The 18,160-nt window shown below is 41.5% G+C and overlaps 1 protein-coding gene across 8 annotated transcripts in view; it reads left to right on the forward strand.

The window, feature by feature from the left end:
• Positions 1–18,160, forward strand: part of KMT5B (lysine methyltransferase 5B) — a 55,785-nt gene that overhangs the window by 13,148 nt on the left and 24,477 nt on the right. For 7 of the 8 annotated variants that reach the window (XM_049096831.1, XM_035701571.2, XM_025446541.3 and 4 more), the window contains 2 exons: positions 6,510–6,745; positions 13,450–13,597. In XM_049096831.1, the coding sequence (XP_048952788.1) occupies positions 6,586–6,745; positions 13,450–13,597 (308 nt within the window). In that variant the 5' untranslated portion in view covers positions 6,510–6,585. Of the gene's footprint in view, positions 1–6,509; positions 6,746–13,449; positions 13,598–18,160 lie in introns of those variants that run through there. The other variant, XM_025446543.1, reaches the window with a different exon arrangement.

Here is an 18,160-nt window from a genome sequence, read left to right on the forward strand (position 1 = left end):
CCTGAGCCAAAGGCAGATGCCCAACTGACTGGGACACCCAGGCACCCCTGAAAACTTTTTTAAAGAAAAATCCTTAAAAACTCTGAAAGCCTGCTGTTCTCAGATTAACCCTTTCCCATCATCTCCATTTTCTGAGTTTAATTTACACATGTCCTTTTAGTTACATGCAATTTTAATTTTCTACTCTCATTTGAAACAAATGACCTAGAACTTAGGACTCTTTCTATTCATTATTCCTTAGTTCCCCTCTGCCATCTCTTTCGCCACAAGCCCATGTTTCAAGATGTCACGTCCATTTTAGGAGTTCTCCGACATTTCTGAGGTGCTCACAGATGGTCAGAGTCTGCGAGTTTCAGCTCCTGTCCATGAGTTTCAGCTCCTAAAAGAGAACTTTGCCTTGGGAGTACCTGCAGCCTGTGCCCAAGTGGGTCACTCCCTTCCCTCATTTGCTCTTGCTTCTCCTCCTTCCTCCCTAGTTGTTCCCTGCAGTAGCCTTTGCAGCTGGTTCCTCATCTTGAGGGATGCCCCTCTGTCCTTAGATTTCTTTCATCTGTACTCAGCCCCTAGGTGATTTCATCTCGTCCATTAGCACTCTGACCAGCCTGGACCTGTACTCCCGGCCCTTGTATTCAGCGTCTCTGCGTGGTCTCTGCTGGGTGTCTCAAACATAACCGAAGCTGAACTTCTGCACTTGGACCCCTGCCCAAACCTGAGCTTCCTGTAGGCTTTGCCATCTCTGTAAATAGTGTACTTCAGTTGGGAGGCATGTTAGTCTTCTTTCTTTTTCACACAGTCTGTTCTCAGATCCTGTCTATCTGTGTGTGACCCTTCAGAAAAGATCCCCAAGCCAGCTACTTCTTGCCACCTGTGCTGCTCCGAGCTGCCAGTATCCTGTGGTTCATTGCAGTAGCCTCTTAACTGGTGCTTTCTCTTGTGTCCCCCAATTATTAGTAGCGGGATTAGATCTGACCTTTAAAAAACATTTATTTGTGAGCTTTTCTCCATATAGCAAGCAGCTAGCGTGGGCCTTTAAAATTGTGACTTGGACCACATCACTCCTGCTTTCCATCTCCCGGAAAGTCTGTGCCCTAAGTCTCAGCAGTGGCTTTGAGGCCCTCTGTGACATGTTCTAGCAGCCCTTCTGATGACCTTCCTGCCCCCGCCCCACTAACCCTACCACAGCCACACTGGGCACCGTACTGGTCTTCTGCACACCCACTGCTTCCCCCACCCCCTCTGGTTTTGTGCTTTCCCTTTGCCTGGGACGAGCTCCCCTTTGCTGCCAGGCGGAGTCCCCCCCTCCCCCACCCTGAAACACCAGTGCTTAGAAACTGCTTTACTTTCTCCAAGGTGCTGGCAGTGATTTGTTAATTTGTTATTTCCTAGAGATTTTTTTTTTTAATTTTTTTATTTATTTATGATAGTCACAGAGAGAGAGAGAGAGAGGCAGAGACACAGGCAGAGGGAGAAGCAGGCTCCATGCACTGGGAGCCCAATGTGGGATTCGATCCCGGGTCTCCAGGATCGCGCCCTAGGCCGAAGGCAGGCGCCAAACCGCTGCGCCACCTAGGGATCCCTTTCCTAGAGATTTCTTCATTGGAATACAAGCACAGATTTGCTATATCCTCAGGCCCTGGTCTGATGTCTAATAATTTTCCTGATATTTTATATACTTCACCCTTGAACCCTCATGCAGTCAAAATTCCACATACAACTTTGGACTCCTAAAAGACTTAACTGCTGGGGTGCCTGTGTGGCTCAGTTCATTGAACATCTATCTTCCTCTCAGGTCATGATCCCTGGGTTCTGGATCGAGCCCCATGTCGAGCTCTCTGCTTAGCAGGGAGCCTGCTTCTCCCTCTCCCTCTGCTGCTTCCACTGCTTGTGCGTGCATGCACACGCACGCTCTCTCTTTCTCTCTCTAATAAATATTTTTAAAAAAAAGTAACAGCCTACTGTTGACCAGAAGTCTTATAGACAAAATAAATGGGTAGTATAAATTTTGTATATTACATGTATTTATTTATTTTAAAGATTTTATCTATTTATTCATAGAGACAGAGAGAGGGGAGGGGGCAGAGACACAGGCAGACGGAGAAGCAGGGTCCATGCAGGGAGCCCGACATGGGAATGTTACATGTATTTATATAAAGTAAAGCTGCAGAAACTTTATTAAGGGGCAGCCTGGGTGGCTCAGCGGTTTAGCACCTGCCTTTGGCCCAGGGTGTGATCCTGGAGTCCCCGGATCGAGTCCCACATCAGGTTCCCTGTGTGGAGTCTGCTTCTCCCTCTGCCTGTGTCTCTGCCTCCCTCTCTCTCTCTCTCTCTCTCTCTCTGTGTATTCTCATGAATAAATAAAATCTTAAAAAAAAAAAGAAACTTTATTAAGAAAATCGTAAGGAAGAGAAAATATGTTTATTGTGCTGTGCTGTATTTATCTTTAAAAATTCATATAGAAGTGGGCAGCCCCGGCAGCCCAGTGGTTTAGCTCCGCCTTCGGCGCGGGGTGTGGTCCTGGGGGCCCCGGGATCGAGTCCCACATCAGGCTCCCTGCATAGAGCCTGCTTCTCCCTCTGCCTGTGTCTCTGCCACTCTCTCTGTGTCTCTCATGAATAAATAAAAATAAAATCTAAAAAAAAAATTTCATATAGAAGTGGACCTGTGCAATTCAAACCCATGTTGTTCAAGGGTCAACTGTATTGGGAAATCAGAACAGAGAAAGATTTGCAATTGTTACACCATTTAAGGAGTGGCCAGTACTCCCCTTCTTGAAATTTTCTTCTGCCAATTTTGGGATAAATCAGGTAATTTTTACTTCTAAATATAGTTAGTGGTCAGTAGACTTAGACACTGTCAACCAAGCCAAGACCATGGTGGTATTTTCTATGTGAGCCGTCTTGTGTCCCAGGCCGGAGAGACTGCACCCTTGCTTATGTTGGGAGTGGACCTCTGTGGGAGCCGTGAAGCCTTTAGGCTTTGCTAGCCACCCAATGTCCTCAACTTCTGTTTCTCCATAGTCTGCTACAGTATCGGCTGTGTTAGTCTTTGAAATTCTATCTCCACCTTTAAAATATAAATATTCTTTCAGCTTGTAGTCTTACAGGAAAAATTGTGCCAACAAGAACAGATTCCACAGTCAGGGGGGCACAACCATCAATGACCTAATAATTAGTAGAGGATATGTTCATTTTGAGTTAGAAATTTATAAATAGTTCCCAAATTTCTGATAGTTTCACTAGAACTGGTTTTACAAAATAATTCATTTGTGAGTGTAAGTAAAGTTTTTTGCCTTAATGATAGCTGTTATCTGGACAAGTCGAGAGTATTGGAGCCTCTACTAGAATATATCCAGACATGTGCAGTGTATTCATACTAGTGAAATTCAGTCACAATATGTGATTGACAGAGTGATATTTTAGTATTTAAGTCCAAAAAAAAATATTAGTTAACTGGATGAGATGCAAGGTTATGAATTTGCTCCAATTTGGATGGATCATTAGTCCTCATTGAGTTGCAATTATGTAGGAGTAGATCTTAGTCTCTATTCCATGAACTAGGCTGAAGTGTGCTGCTAAGATGATTTATTGGCGAACTTTTCCTAATTCTCAGGAAAAAAATTAGGTCAATAGGTATAATTTCCTCATTAAATTTTGGCCTCTGTTCTTTGCCCTAACAAATGATCAAGTGAATGAGTAACAGAGAACAGTAGTTCTCACACTGGAATTTACATCAAAACCATGTGGAGGGCTTACTAAGAACGAATGGCTGGACTTCATCCTGGCTTTTCTACTTTTAATCTCTGAGTGAAAATCATGGTTGGGATTCGGGATTCTCTGTGGAGAGATGGCATGCTATTTCTTTTCTCTCTTAATTCTCTCTAAAGCCATGTTGCTCTTTTCTATTCCATGTAGTTCTATTTTATGTCTCACTGTTGAGGGTATTGGGACTCCTGAGTCCTGAAAACACTTCAGTCATTCTCCATAAACTGTGTGCTCTGGGAGGGCATTCTTAAGATCACTTCCTCCAGGACCAAGAGCACTTTACCTGTTGCTTGTCCTTCTCTGGAGGTGTGGAGCTGGGGGTTTCCGCAGAAAGCAGAAGGGAAGCATAGGGAGGTGGCTGCCAGTAGCCACAGCACAGCCGTGCCCGGGCAGGGGCTTTGCTTGCTGCCTTTAGCAGCACAGGCATCTTGAGAAAGAAGAGGACTTGAAGAAGTCAGGTTATAACTTTAGTATTTTACAGTTTACTTTTTTTAAATTTTTTATTTATTTATGATAGTCACAGAGAGAGAGAGAGAGAGAGAGGCAGAGACATAGGCAGAGGGAGAAGCAGGCTCCATGCACCGGGAGCCCGACGTGGGATTCGATCCCAGGTCTCCAGGATCGCGCCCTGGGCCAAAGGCAGGCGCCAAACCGCTGTGCCACCCAGGGATCCCGTATTTTACAGTTTAAAACAATACAAAAAGTAGTTCTGGGGTGCCTGGGTGGCTCAGTCGGTTAAGCATACAACTCTTAGTTTCGGCTCATGTCCCAATCTCAGCTCAGGATCATGGGATCTAGCCCTACCTTGGTCTCTGTGTTGGGGGTGGGGGGGGAGTCTGCTTTGGATCCTTTGTCCCTCCTCCCACTTGGACACATGTGTTCTCACTCTAAAGTAAATAAAGCTTTCAAAAGAATTAGTGTTTTGTAATTTTGTTGGATATCATTAAAGGTACAACTAGGTGTACATTTCTAGAAGTACTTTAAAATAATGTATCATTGGTGTTTTTCTGTGTGTTTGTAAAAATGCAAGGGAAATTGGCCTTTGTGGGGGGTAGTGAGAGACCCTGAGGCCCCAGTAAGGTTCTCCTTACTCTGCTGGAGCCTGGTCGTGTGGCCCTGGGCAGGGCGCCTCTCAGCTTCTGTGTTGGTTTCATCTGCAAATTGAAGGAGTTGTACTAAGATCTTAAAGTTCCTTTAGCTCTGAAGTTCTGTGTTTTTTGCACTTTCTTATCCTGGAGCCCTTTTAGTCTGATTTATACTAAGGCATAATTCCATAATGAGGTGATGCCATGGACATCCCTGTTCTTGCTCCATTACCAGCAAAATGTAATCCATCATAATGTAATCTATCATACCCTTACTTCCAAAGGTCCTTATGAATTACAAGCACCCTCATTATCCAAATCATTCAGTTCCCAAATTCAGTTGACTAAAATTCAGATGGTGAGGGATATCTCTATATTAGCAAATGTAATTTCTCAGTTTTTGTTGCTATTGTAAAGGCTGACCCATGGTAATGGGTGATACTTTGATATTTGAATATCAGTCCCCAAAATACCTTGACTGTTGACTTCAAAATAACAACAAAAGACAAAGCTGGAGCAGCCTGGGTGGCTCAGCAGTTTAGTGCCACCTTCAGCCCCGGATGTGGTTCTGGAGACTCGGGATTGAGTCCTGCATCAGGCTCCCTGCATGGAGTGTCTCTGCCTCTCTCTCTCTCTCTCTCTCTCTCTCTCTCTCTCTCTCTCTGTCTCTCATGAATAAATTAAAAAAAAAAAAAAGACAAAGCTGTTGTGGACAAAGCTTAACTTAGATACTTTTTCTTAAGCTTTCCTTAGAGAGGACTTCCTTGTAGTTTGTTTGCTCACAATTTTTTTTTTTTTTAAGATTTTATTTATTCATGAGAGAGAGAGGCAGAGACATAGGCAGAGGGAGAAGCAGGCTCTATGCAGGGGAGGCCGATGCAGAACTGAAGCTCAACAGATGAGCTACCCAGGTGTCCCTGTTTACTCACAGTTAGTAAACTGTTACCAAAACATATCTTTTGAGCAGAATGTTGCTGTACGTGAATACAGGCCATAACAAGGTGCAAAAGGAATCTTATTGGTAACTGAGAGAGAAGTGCTTGCTAAGCTCTTACTGTTTACCAGTCTCTATTCACAGCACAAAGTGCCTGTCAGAGTGAGCTCCCTCCCTGCAAGTGGGGAGGGCTGCTGTAGACCTCAGCATGACACTGGATGGCCTGGGGTGCCAAGTGGTTTTTAAAGAGTGGAAACATTAGTTATTAAATTGCCTCCTCCCCAAAAGGCTTTATTAGATACATATGGAGTGAGGTTCGGTCCTTGGCTGCCACCTTCCTCGTTTGCTGAGGTGTCGTTCAGCTCCTCTCTCTTCCTCTTGGTGCTAATGTGTGTCTCCATCCTTTCCTCAGTGAACTTGAGGGTTAGCTTGTCCTTGGAGACCTTGAGCAGCACCTTGGTGCGCCTCGGGTCGCATCCCACATGGACTTGGTGTGCCGGGTGGGGTGCCCAAGGCGCCAGTGGCACAGCTGGGCCTGGGCTGCTCCTGTTCTTCTGACTCTTGCTGGGTGCTGCGTGACCCCCCACCCCCACCCCAGTCAGGGATGTGCAGAGCTCCCACCACCAAAGACTTGGAATACTTTGTATCTTTCTCAAGGGTCTGGGTAGTATGGTCTTTTATGTATTTATTTACCTCCTGGTTTTGTTTTCCATATTTTGTTTCTGTTAGGAGAGAACATTGGAATTATTCTCTAAGCTATCTGAAGAGAGCGACTCAATGCACCTGGGTCAGGCGGTCTGTGGGCATGAAGTGGTTGGGAGAATCCAAGAACATGGTGGTGAATGGCAGGAGGAGTGGAGGCAAGTTGTCTAATGACCATCAGCAGAGTCAATCAAAATTGCAGCACTCGGGAAAGGAGGCCGCGAAGGCTGGCAAACACGCAGTTGAGAGGAGGTCAAGCAGATGTATGTACACAGTGCAACTGTCTCTTTTCATTGTGATCTGGGTGGTAATTCTTTACAGTTTGTAACTTGTGTTCTGCCTTTATTGTTTTCAGAAAATTTGTTCATGTTCTCATACTTAACTTTTTTTACCCTTTGAAAGTTGACAATTCCTACTCTCATCTGACATGCACACTCTAGTTTAATGCTTAATATAATTAATTATGCTCTTATATCCATGACTTTAAGTTATGTTTTGTAGAATGTACATCTGAGAGTTTAGTCTGTTCTATAAAAAATATTAAAGTACTGCTGCTGGATTTCCTACAAGTTCAAACTATATTTTTTACATCTGATGTAAGTATGTCTTTCTTTGAAAACTTAGCAATATGAATAATCAAGTCAACTCTACAGAACAAGTGGAATTTAGGGCAACTTCCCAAATTGTTGCCATTTTTTCTATATATATGGGGTGAACAGTTGTTTATCCTGACACTGGAGCACTGGTGATAATGAGTAACTTTTTTACCTTGCTTACCTCTTGGTAAGAAGGAGGCTACTAGTTTTTTTTGTTTTTTTTTGTTTTTTTTTTAGATTTTATTTATTTATTCATGAGAGACACACAGAGAGAGAGAGAGAGAGAGAGATAGAGTCAGAGCGAGAAGCAGGCTCCACACAGGGAGCCCGATGTGGGACTTGATCCTGGGACTCCAGGATCACGCCCTGGGCTGAAGGCAGGCTCTAAACCACTGAGCTACCCAGGGATCCCTACTGTTCAGAGTTCAAGAAATAGTTCTCTTTTTTTCTTAATTTATTTGAGAGAGAGAGAGAAAGCATGTGCACGTGCATGAGTGGGGGGAGGGGTAGAGGGAGTGGGACTGTTTAAACACTCTCAGCCGAAGGGGGGCTCCATGCAGGGGCTGTATGCGGGGCTTGCCCCCAGAACCCTGAGATCATGACCTGAGCTTAACTGATTGAGCCACTCAGGTGCCCCAAGAAATAGCTCTTTTGAGAGCAGGAAAGTGCCCCAGGATAAGTGTGAACCTAAGTAGGCAGCTATATGAAGATAATCCAACAGTGGCCATATTAAGGAGGATAGTTTTCTCTGTTTTTGTTTCTCCTGGTTGATATAGTGCCACTACAAAATAGCCTTAGTTTGTGTTGTAGTTGGCCTGCCTTGAGTAGAGTTGAATTTGCCTGGGATTTGCAGCAGTTTCAGATAGATTGCACCAGTTCTGATTGATTACCTTCCTACCATTTAGAGGTTTAAGCAATTTATTGAGCCCAGGCTGCCCTTAACCTTTCTACATTAGAACAGGTCACTGTTTCTGTAAAAAAACTAGGCAGAAAGCCCTGCTTGGGATAAGAGTTAGGCAGAGAGCCCAAGACTGAATAGATCGTCCTCCTCATGGACACCTGCTCACTCTGGAGCATTGTGATGGGAACCTGAAGGAAATGAGAAACGTAGTGACCATAGCAAATGATATTGGCTCTAGTCAGTAAATTAGACCACTTTTTTTTTTTTTTTGGTTGTTTTTTTTGTTTTGTTTTTTCAAATACCTCTTGGCCTCCGTCTGTGCGTTGTTGAGCAAAAGGTCTTAAGTAGTTTAATTGTTGGAGGTACATAATGTAGAAGATGGTCATTACATATGCTACACTTTGCCAAGTATAGACCAATTCTGAGGGCAGGCTGGGAAAATCCAGAGAGTGTAAAGATGGACAGCATCACATTGAATGCCACTGGACAAGAATGGTACAAAGTGAGAGCTAACAATGAAGCAAAGTAGAGCTGTGCTCCGTTGTCAGTAAACTACAGTGACTTCACCTAACAACAGAGCCACCAAGTATGTGATGCAGAAACGGACAAAACTGAAGGGAAAAATAGATAATTCAGCAGTAATTTGAAGACTTCAGTTCCCCCACTTTCAATAATGAATCAGACAGCTAGACAGAAGATCAACAGGAAAGGAAAACTTAATACCCTAAACCAGTTCTTCCTGACAGATATCTATACAATGCTCCACCCAACAATAGCAGCATGCACAATCTTCTCAGGTGCGCATGGAACATTCTTCAGGGTAGACCATAGGCTAGGCCATGCAACAAGCCTCAATAAATGTTAAAGGATTGGAATCATACAGTGTATGTTCTCTGATTACAGTGGATTAAAATTAGAGATGAATAACCAGTGAGTTAAAGAAGAAATCCAAAGGAAATGAGAAAGTACTTCAAGATGATTGAAAATACTAACATACTAAATACAACATACTAAAACTTACAGGATGCAGCTAAAGCAATGCCTAGAGGGAAATGTATAGTTGTGAACACCCGTATTAAAAAAGAAGAAAGAGAACTCTTCATCAGTAACCTAACTTCTTACCTCAAAACACCAGAAAAAAAAAAAAAAAAAAAAAAACCCAAAGCAAGCAGAAGGAAAGAAATAATAGAGTAGAAATTTACAAAATATAAGGACACCAGAAACAGAAGGACAACAGAAAATCAGCAAAGCTAAAAGTGGACTCTTTGAAAAAAAATCAGCAAAATTGGCAAACCTTTACCCAAGACTAACCAGTTAAAAGAGAAGACTCAAGAATGAAAGATGACATTACTACTGCCTCACAGAAATAAAAAAGGTTACAACTCAGTATTCTGAACACCTGGATACCAACATGTTAGAAAACCTAGATTAAATAAACAAATTCCTAGAAAGTAACAAACTACCAAAACTGATTCAGGAAGTACAAAATCTGCATAAGCCTATAGCAAGTAAAAAGGTTGAATCAGTATTTTTTTTTTAAATACTGCTAAGAAAATCTCAAATCTAGATGGCTTTGTTGGTGAATACTGGCAGATATTTAAAGAAAAATTAACTCCAATCCTTTCCTGTTCCAAAAAACAGAAGGGAAGGGAGCACTTCCTCATTCAATGAGACCAGTATTATTCTGCCACCAAAACCAAAAACATCACATGGAAAAATACTCAAAAACTACAGACCAATATCTCTAGTAAATATGGATTAAAAAATCCTCACTAAAATACTCAAAAACCAAATCCCGCAAGAATAGGAAGAGTTCCTTTTTTTTTAAGATTTTATTTATTTATTCATGAGAGAGGCAGAGACATAGGCAGAGGCAGAAGCAGGCTTCCTGGGACCCTGATCTGGGACTCGATCCCAGGACTCCGGGATCACAACCTGAGCCGAAGGCAGACGCTCAAGCACTGAGCCACCCGGGTGTCCCACTTTGTCCCAAAGTGGGAAGGGTTCTGTAGCATAAGCAAGTGGGATTTAAGTGCAAAGTTGGCTTAATATCTGAAATTAATGTAATACTATCACATCAATAGCATGAAGGACAAAAACCTTATGATCATTCCAGTGGATACAGACACTGACAGGGTAAAAACACTCGACAAGCTGGGAATAGAAGGAAATTCTTCAACCCAACAAAGGAGGTCTACAAAAACCCATAGCTTATGCCCTATTTAGTGGTGAAAGATTTCCACTAAATGCTTTTCCCCTAAGATCAGAACAAGACAAGAATATCTGTTCTCACCACATCTATCAAGCCTTGTGCTAGAGGTTCTAACCACAGCAATTAGGCAAAAAAATTAACAAAAAGGCATCCAGATGGAAAAGGAAAAAGTAAAATAATCTCTTTTCAGATGATATGATTGTGTGTATAAAAAATTCTAAGGAATCCATTTAATTGTTGGAACTACTAAATGAGTTTAGCAGGATAGATCAGTATGCAAACAATAAAAGTATAGAACTTACACTGTGAAAACCTCAAGTCATTGTTGAAAGAAATAAGACCTAAATAAGTAGAAAGACATCCCATGTTCATTGATTAGAAGACAATACTGCTATGATGGCAATACTCCCCAAATGATCTACAGATTCAGCGCAGTCCCTATCAAAATCTCAATTGGCTTCTTTGCAGAAATTGGCAAAGCTGATCCTAAAATTCTTACAGAAATTCAAGGGACCCAGCGTAGCCAAAACAGTCTTGAAGAAGAACAAAGATGGCATACCCACACTTCTCATTTTCAAAACTTTAAAACTTCAGTGTTACATTGGTGTGTCGCTAGACCTATATCCATGGGATAGAATTGAGGGTCTGGAAATAAACCCTCATGTTTTCAGTCAGTTGATTTTTGACAGGGACGCCTGGGTGGCTCAGCAGTTGAGCATCTGCCTTGGGGTCAGGGCGTGATCCAAGGGTCCCGGAATCGAGTCCCACATCAGGGTCCTTGCATGGAGCCTACTTCTCCCTCTGCCTGTGTCTCTGCCTCTCTCTGTGTGTGTCTCTCATGAATAAATAAAATATTTTTTAAAAATTGATTTTGACAGGCATGCCAAGAAAATTAAGTGGGGAAAGAATGGTCTTTCAGTAAATGATGCTGGGAAAATGATATCCACATGCAGAAGGATGAAGTCGGACTCAACCTCACACTATGAGTGAAAAATTAACTCAAAATGGATCAAAAACGTTAATTATAAAACTCTTAGGAACAGATGTATACATTTTCATGACTTTGGATTAGGCAGTCGTTTCTTAAGACACTAAAAGCACAAGGAACAGAAGAAAAATGAAAAGATAAATTGAAATTCATTAAAGTTACAGACTTTTGTGCTTTAAGGAATAACATCAAGAACTGGAAAAGATAACTCACAGAAGGGGAAAAAAACATTTTCAAATCACATATCTAATAAAGGACTCATATTTAGAATATACAAGGAATTCTTACAAGTCAGCAGTAAAAAACAAACTGCAATTCAAAATGAGCAGGGGAATCTGAATAGACGTTTCTCCAAAGATACACAAATGGCCAGTACGTGAAAAGATGCTTGAAATCATTAGTCATCTGGGAAATGCAAATCAAAACCACAAACTACCACTTCATAACCGCTAGAATGTGTCAAACTAGAAGGACAGATGGTAGCAGGTGTTGGGGATGAGGTGGAGAATTTAGAAACAATCACACAACTGCTGGTTGGAATGTAAAATGGTGCGGCCACTTTGAAAAACAGTTTGGCAGTTTCTCAAAAGGTTAAACATGGAGTTACCGTATGACCTAGCACATTTATTATGTGCCTAAGAGAATTGAAAACCTAGGTATATACACAGAAACTTTTATATGAATGTTCATAGAAACATTGTTTGTAATAACCCAAAAGTTGAAACAGCCCAGTGTCCATCAGCTGATGAATGAACTGGCAAAATGTGATCTATCCAATGAAATATAATTTGACCATAATAAGGAATAAAGTACTTCTGTATGGTACCACATGGATGAACTTGAAAACATGCTGATTGAAAGGAGCCAATCACGGAAGACCTCATATCGTATAATTTCACCGATATGAAATTTTCAGACCAGGCAAATCCATAGAGACAGGGAGTAGATTAATGGTTGCCAGGGGCTGTGGGGAGGGAAAAGCAATAATGACTGCTCATGGATCTGGGATGTGTTTTGGGAGTGATGAAAATGTTCCAAAATTGATTGTGGTAATGGCTACACAGTTCTGTGGATATATTAAAAGCCATTGAACTGTATGCTTTAAATGAGTGAATCATATGGTATGTAAATTGCATTTCAATTAATAAAACAACTTGGATAGCTAAATGCAAATGATTTGATGGCAAAACATATACCTACCTTTTGATGGTAGAGATTCACATGTTTAGTATTTAATTTGTTTTTTTGAAAGAGTGTAGAAAGGGTTATGCCTCTCACTGTGTGTTTCGTTCTTCCACACCTTAGTTGTGAGAGGCTTAAAGTTAAACTGTTGGTGTAACTAAGTGGCTAAAAATTTTAGACTGTCATTGACCTACAGGGCAGGCTTTAGTAAGCCCTTGATGAAATTTCACCCAGACGAGTGTAGCCTTCCTTTCCTCTCTCCCACACTGTGTTTCTTCCACCACCAAACCCAATTACTTCAATTAGGTATCTCCAGCACTTCCCTGATTTTATCCATTTGTTCAAAAATCTGTTTCAAACAGGTTAGAAATCGCCCTGTCATTCTCTCTACTTTTCCCATTTCTGCTACCTAACTCTGTGATGATGGATGAGTTTCCTAACCTGTGTGCTCCTGTTACCAGCAAAGTGAGGATAGTTCTCATCCACCTGCCCAAAAGCAGGAAGGTGAAGTGAACTCCTTGGGACTCCGTTTGGTACTTGAGATCCACCCTTCTGGCACTTACTGCAGAGCGTTTCTTTGCTCCCCCGCAACTCTCCCCCAGTCTGTAATGGCACTTGATGCGGTCTTGCTATGGTAATGAGCATTCACTCATCCCCTGTTTTTCATCTTCCTTGAAGGTGTTTGAGCTCAAGATTCTTACACCTAGTGAGACTCTGTTCTTGGGAAACCTGATAATATCATCTAATCAAAATACTTTCCATATTATTGTATTTGGTTTTCTGTTTATGCAGCAGGTATCCAGTTCTTAATTAAACAGAGTGAAACAAGTGATTTCAATTTTTTAAAAAGATTTTATTCATTTATTCATGAGAGACACAGAGAATCAGAGATACAGGCAGAGGGAGGAGCAGGCCCGGGATCATGCCCTGAGCCGAAGGCAGACGGTCAACCACTGAGCCAACCAGGCATCCCAGTAATTTCAATTCTTAATTACCAACTTGAGAGGGCAGTGAAGCTAAAGGTTTTACAGGTAAATTTAAATTTAGTTTTCAATTTGGGTTACTTTTCTTTCATTTTCTTTTCACAGGTAATGGTAATTCAGGATTTGAAGGACAGAGTCGCTATGTACCATCTTCTGGAATGTCTGCCAAGGAACTCTGTGAAAATGATGACCTGGCGACCAGTTTGGTTCTTGATCCCTATTTAGGTTTTCAAACACACAAAATGAATACTAGGTAATTGTAAGTCTTTATCCTGATGTGGAGCAGATGATGATGTTGAATTTAAGGAAAGAGATGCTGATTTTACTTTTAGTCACAACTTAAAATGACATTAAAGGAAAGGTCTTTGCTGTAGAAGATTTTCTATATGTGAGCCAAGAAAAGCAACAAAAGCTTCTAAGGGTCTTGTCAGTTTTAATTCTGTGTTCTTATTTTATCTCAGGCTGTTTCTATTAAAATATAAAGCTGGAGGCATCTCATATTCTATTTTAAATGTTAATGATAGTTATCTTAGCTGAAAGAAAAACCTTGTGAAACCTTGAAAATGTATATGATTTTTTTTCTACTCAAAGTGGGTTACATCAGTGTTTTTTTCATGATTTTATTATAGACTTTCTTCTTTTAAATAATTGCAACTGTATATAAAGAATTTTGCCATCATGTTTAATCTTTGAGATTCAGCTAATCATTGTAAGAAAGAGAATATTTTTAAAGACATGCTTCTGTTCAGCACACAGATAAGAGATGTGTATGTGTTTTGAGTATCCCTCACCATCTTGTATAAAATAGTGTTACACTGCTTTTGAAATCTGTAATCCTTTTAAATTTTTTAATTCATATTCTCTTAAACATCATTCCTCCCCCAAAAAAGGCCCTTAGACAATTTCATAATTGCCACCAGACACTAAGTCAGAACATTACAACTTTTTTTACCTCCTGAGTGGCGAAGGGTTTTCAAGGCTAATGGAGTATAACTGCAGGGATTGAGAATGTAGAGCCGGTCTGGGCCACTAATCCCTCCTATGTTCCTCATACTTGGTGCTGGTGTTTTGTAGTTCCAAGGCCAGTGACCACACTAGAGGGATGTGACCACCAGGTGACTGGTCACTGATAGTTGGGGAGGGAGAGTGAGTAAAGGTGATTAGAGGAAAATCTTGTGCCATTTCCCCGTTTAATTCAGTCCCTTGCTAAAATTTAAAACAAGAGACTGTATGATTCATTTATCAGTATATTCTAAATCCAGAAAGAACAAATTCAGACAAAAATGAGACTCTTGGGGATCCCTGGGTGGAGCAGCGGTTTGGCGCCTGCCTTTGGCCCAGGGTGCGATCCTGGAGACCCGGGATCGAATCCCACGTCGGGCTCCCGGTGCATGGAGCCTGCTTCTCCCTCTGCCTATGTCTCTGCCTCTCTCTCTCTCTCTCTGTGTGTGTGTGTGTGTGTGTGTGTGTGACTATCATAAAAAAAATGAGACTTTTTTTTTGTTTTTTTGTTTAAGATTTTTATTTATTTGAGAGAGAGAGAGAGAATGAATGAATGAATGGGGACAGAGGGAGAGGGATGAGCAGGGAGCAGGAAGCAGGCAGCCTGAAGCAGGGCTCCATCCCAGGACCCTAGGACCATGACCTGAGCCAAAGGCAGACGCTTCACTGACTGAGCCACCCAGGCACCCCGAGTCTTTGGTACTTTCATGTGATTTCCTGTCATCATAGATCTACCCTTGCTAAAATGAAGTGACAAGTTTGAGTGGATTTGAGAACTTATTTAAATAGCTCCCTGCCATCAGAGGGATGCCTTTTTTTAAGTAGGCAGCTGGGAGGCTGTTGTCTGGAAGATTAGCAGGATTGGTTGTTCTAGTATCCAATTAAAATCTGGATTGCATTATTTTAAGTCCATTTCCCTTCTTTCCCCAGTGAGGCCCACTCTCATTCTCCTAGAAGGTCCTAATAATATTTAAGAAATGTGACTCACTTTCACATAACAGTCTTAGATATTCAGAGTATTACTACAAAGGCCCATAATTATGACCTGGAATCATGAAGAAAGAGGTTCTGTTCTTTACGCCTGTATATTGAAATATAGAAGCGTACAAGTCATCTTAGAAAGTACTGCATCAAAATTAAAGCAGAAGTTTCACTGGTTTAGGAAAGAACTCCTATGTATTCAATCTCCCCTTCCCCTGTCATTCTTTGTTTCAAGAGTTGAGCAGTTACCTGTTACTGGCTTCTGCAATAGGAAACAACTCATATGTTTAAATAAAAGTCCTCCTTGACAACAGCTTCCCATAATTAGCTTACGTGTGAGTCACTTGGGGAGTTTAAGATGCATGTTCTGATTCAGTAGCTGTGGGCTGGGGCCTGAGATGTTCCATTTGTAACAAGCTGCCACCTCTACTTGGAGTAGCAGGTCCTAGGCCATCTGGCCTACTGAGCTTTGTTGTGATGTAATAAGTGGATAAAAAGTTCTTAATCAGTAGTTTCCTAGGCTCATTTAAAAACAATGCAGCCTGGGGCACCTGGGTGGCTCAGGTGATGATCTCAGGATCATGGGATTGAGCCCTGTGTCAAACTCTGTACTCAGCACAGAGTCTACTTGAGATTCCTCTGCCCCCCCGCCACCAGCTCACACACATACACGTGTGTTCTCTTTCAAAAATAAATAAAATCTTTTAAAAAATAAAAACACGCCGTCCTAAGATGTAAACTTTCAGGTTACTCCACAAATCTGATTAAAATTCAAGACGTTACTGTATCCAGGTACCTCTAAATTAAAATGCAGGATCCAAAATCGGTTAAATCACATTAAACATTCAGAGGAAAACCTATATTCCTGTTTTCCAGTACAGTATGTAATTCTACTCCTAGAGTTCCAGGAGTAGCCATTGGTGGTGGAGATGGTTGTGTTGTGCCCTGTCTAAAACAGGTTGGCCAATGGCAGCATCGGCACCCTGGGCCCATGTGACTGAGCCAGCAGTGCTGCTGTGACCCTGAGCACTGACTGCCTTTCACCAGAGGCATTTATTTCAAAAGTGCTTTTTTTTTTTAATACAGATTTTTTTTTCAAGATTTTATTTATTTATTCATGAGAGACAGAGAGAGAGAGAGAGAGAGGCAGAGACACAGGCAGAGGGAGAAGCAAGTTCCATGCAAGGGAGCCCAACGTGGGACTCGATCCCAGGTCTCCAGGATCAGGCCCTGGGCTGAAGGCGGCTCTAAACCGCTGAGCCACCTGGGCTGCCCAGTACTTACAGATTTATTTCAGAGAGAGAGAGAGTACATGTGGGGAGCCAGAGAGGGAGAGGAGAGAGAGAGAGAATCCTCAAGCAGCTCCCCACTGAGCATGGGGAGTGGGGCTCCATCCCACAACCCTGAGATCATGATCTGAGCTGAAACCAAGAGTCAGATGCTTAACTGACTGAGCCACCCAGAGGCTCCCATTTCAAAGGTCTTTTGACGGACTCTCTTGTAAGCTGCCTTTTGGGGAATACACAGAAGTTTTATTAATGAAGCTTGTTAATCTTAGTGAAAGGCATATGTGTTCATTTAATCTTAGTGGAGTTACTTGAAAATAAAACTTTGTCTTCCAATTCTTCACCTTTTGAACAAGAATTTATTAAAATGTTGACTTCCATCATTCTCAAAGGTACCATTTTATGGGAAATGAGGAAAATCAGTAGTGCTGCATTAGAATAGTTTTGACTATTTCTTAAATTATTAGTTTATGGACTTCTCTTTCTTTGGGGGTGAAAGATGTAATTGGAGCTTGGATCCTCATTGTCGAAGCTTGTATGTCTGTCACCTGTAGGAGTGATCTCGTTCCCATGTTTGTGCATCTGTAATTTGTCCTTTCTGTTTCTCTATTTTATGCCCTCTTCCCCTCCCTCTGCTTCTTTCAGTGTGCCATCAGAAACCATGTTCAGATACAGTAGATACTTAATGGTTTAAGAATATCTCTAGCTGGCTCTGTTTATGAATGCTTATGTTTTAATCTTGATAAATCCCTACATTTATGAACAAGTAAGTCAGAATTGTAGCACAACTATCTAGAAATGATATAAAAATAGTAACTTTAGTTTATTGAGAAATATTTAGATCTAATTGACTTTTGTCAACTATGAAAATTAAATTCTTCAATTTTTTTAAAAATATTTATTCATTCATGAAAGACACAAAGAGAGAAAGGCAGAGATGCAGGCAGAGGGAGAAGCAGGCTCCAGGCAGGGAGGCCAATGTGGGACTCGATTCCAAGACTGCGAATCATGCCCTGAGCCAGGGGCAGGCGCTCAACTGCTGAGCCACCCAGGCATCGCTAAATTCTTCCTTTTAACCAGAGAACAGAGTTGCTGCTAGTCATGCCTCTGAATTTTTATTTTTTAAATGTCTAATAATTTAACAAGCACGTGGAGAGGTGATAGCGTAAAGCAGGCTGGACACCTTCTGTAATGCCCCTTGTTGTAGGTAGGCGACCTGACCCGGAGGTTTCCTTCTCCTGGGTGAGTGGGGGGGACGCTGAGCAGGAGATAACAAAAAATGGGAAGAGTCCTCACAGGATTTTTGGGACTTTTAGAATTTTTCTCTATTTTTCTAATGCAAACTACACTTCAGCCTATCTCCTCTTTCCACTGCTGAAACCATCTTAATTTTAATTTTGCTTGTTTATGTATGTGATTTCTTTGTATCCAGTATGGGATGTGAAATTATAAATCACTTGAAATGTCACTTTAAAATCAAGTGCTTGATTAGAAAACATAAAGACATTTTTAGGCCTTCTAACTTAATGTGATCAAGAGAGGAAGGA

The sequence above is a fragment of the Canis lupus genome, chromosome 18 (genome assembly GCF_003254725.2).
Source record: "Canis lupus dingo isolate Sandy chromosome 18, ASM325472v2, whole genome shotgun sequence".
NCBI lineage: Eukaryota > Metazoa > Chordata > Mammalia > Carnivora > Canidae > Canis > Canis lupus.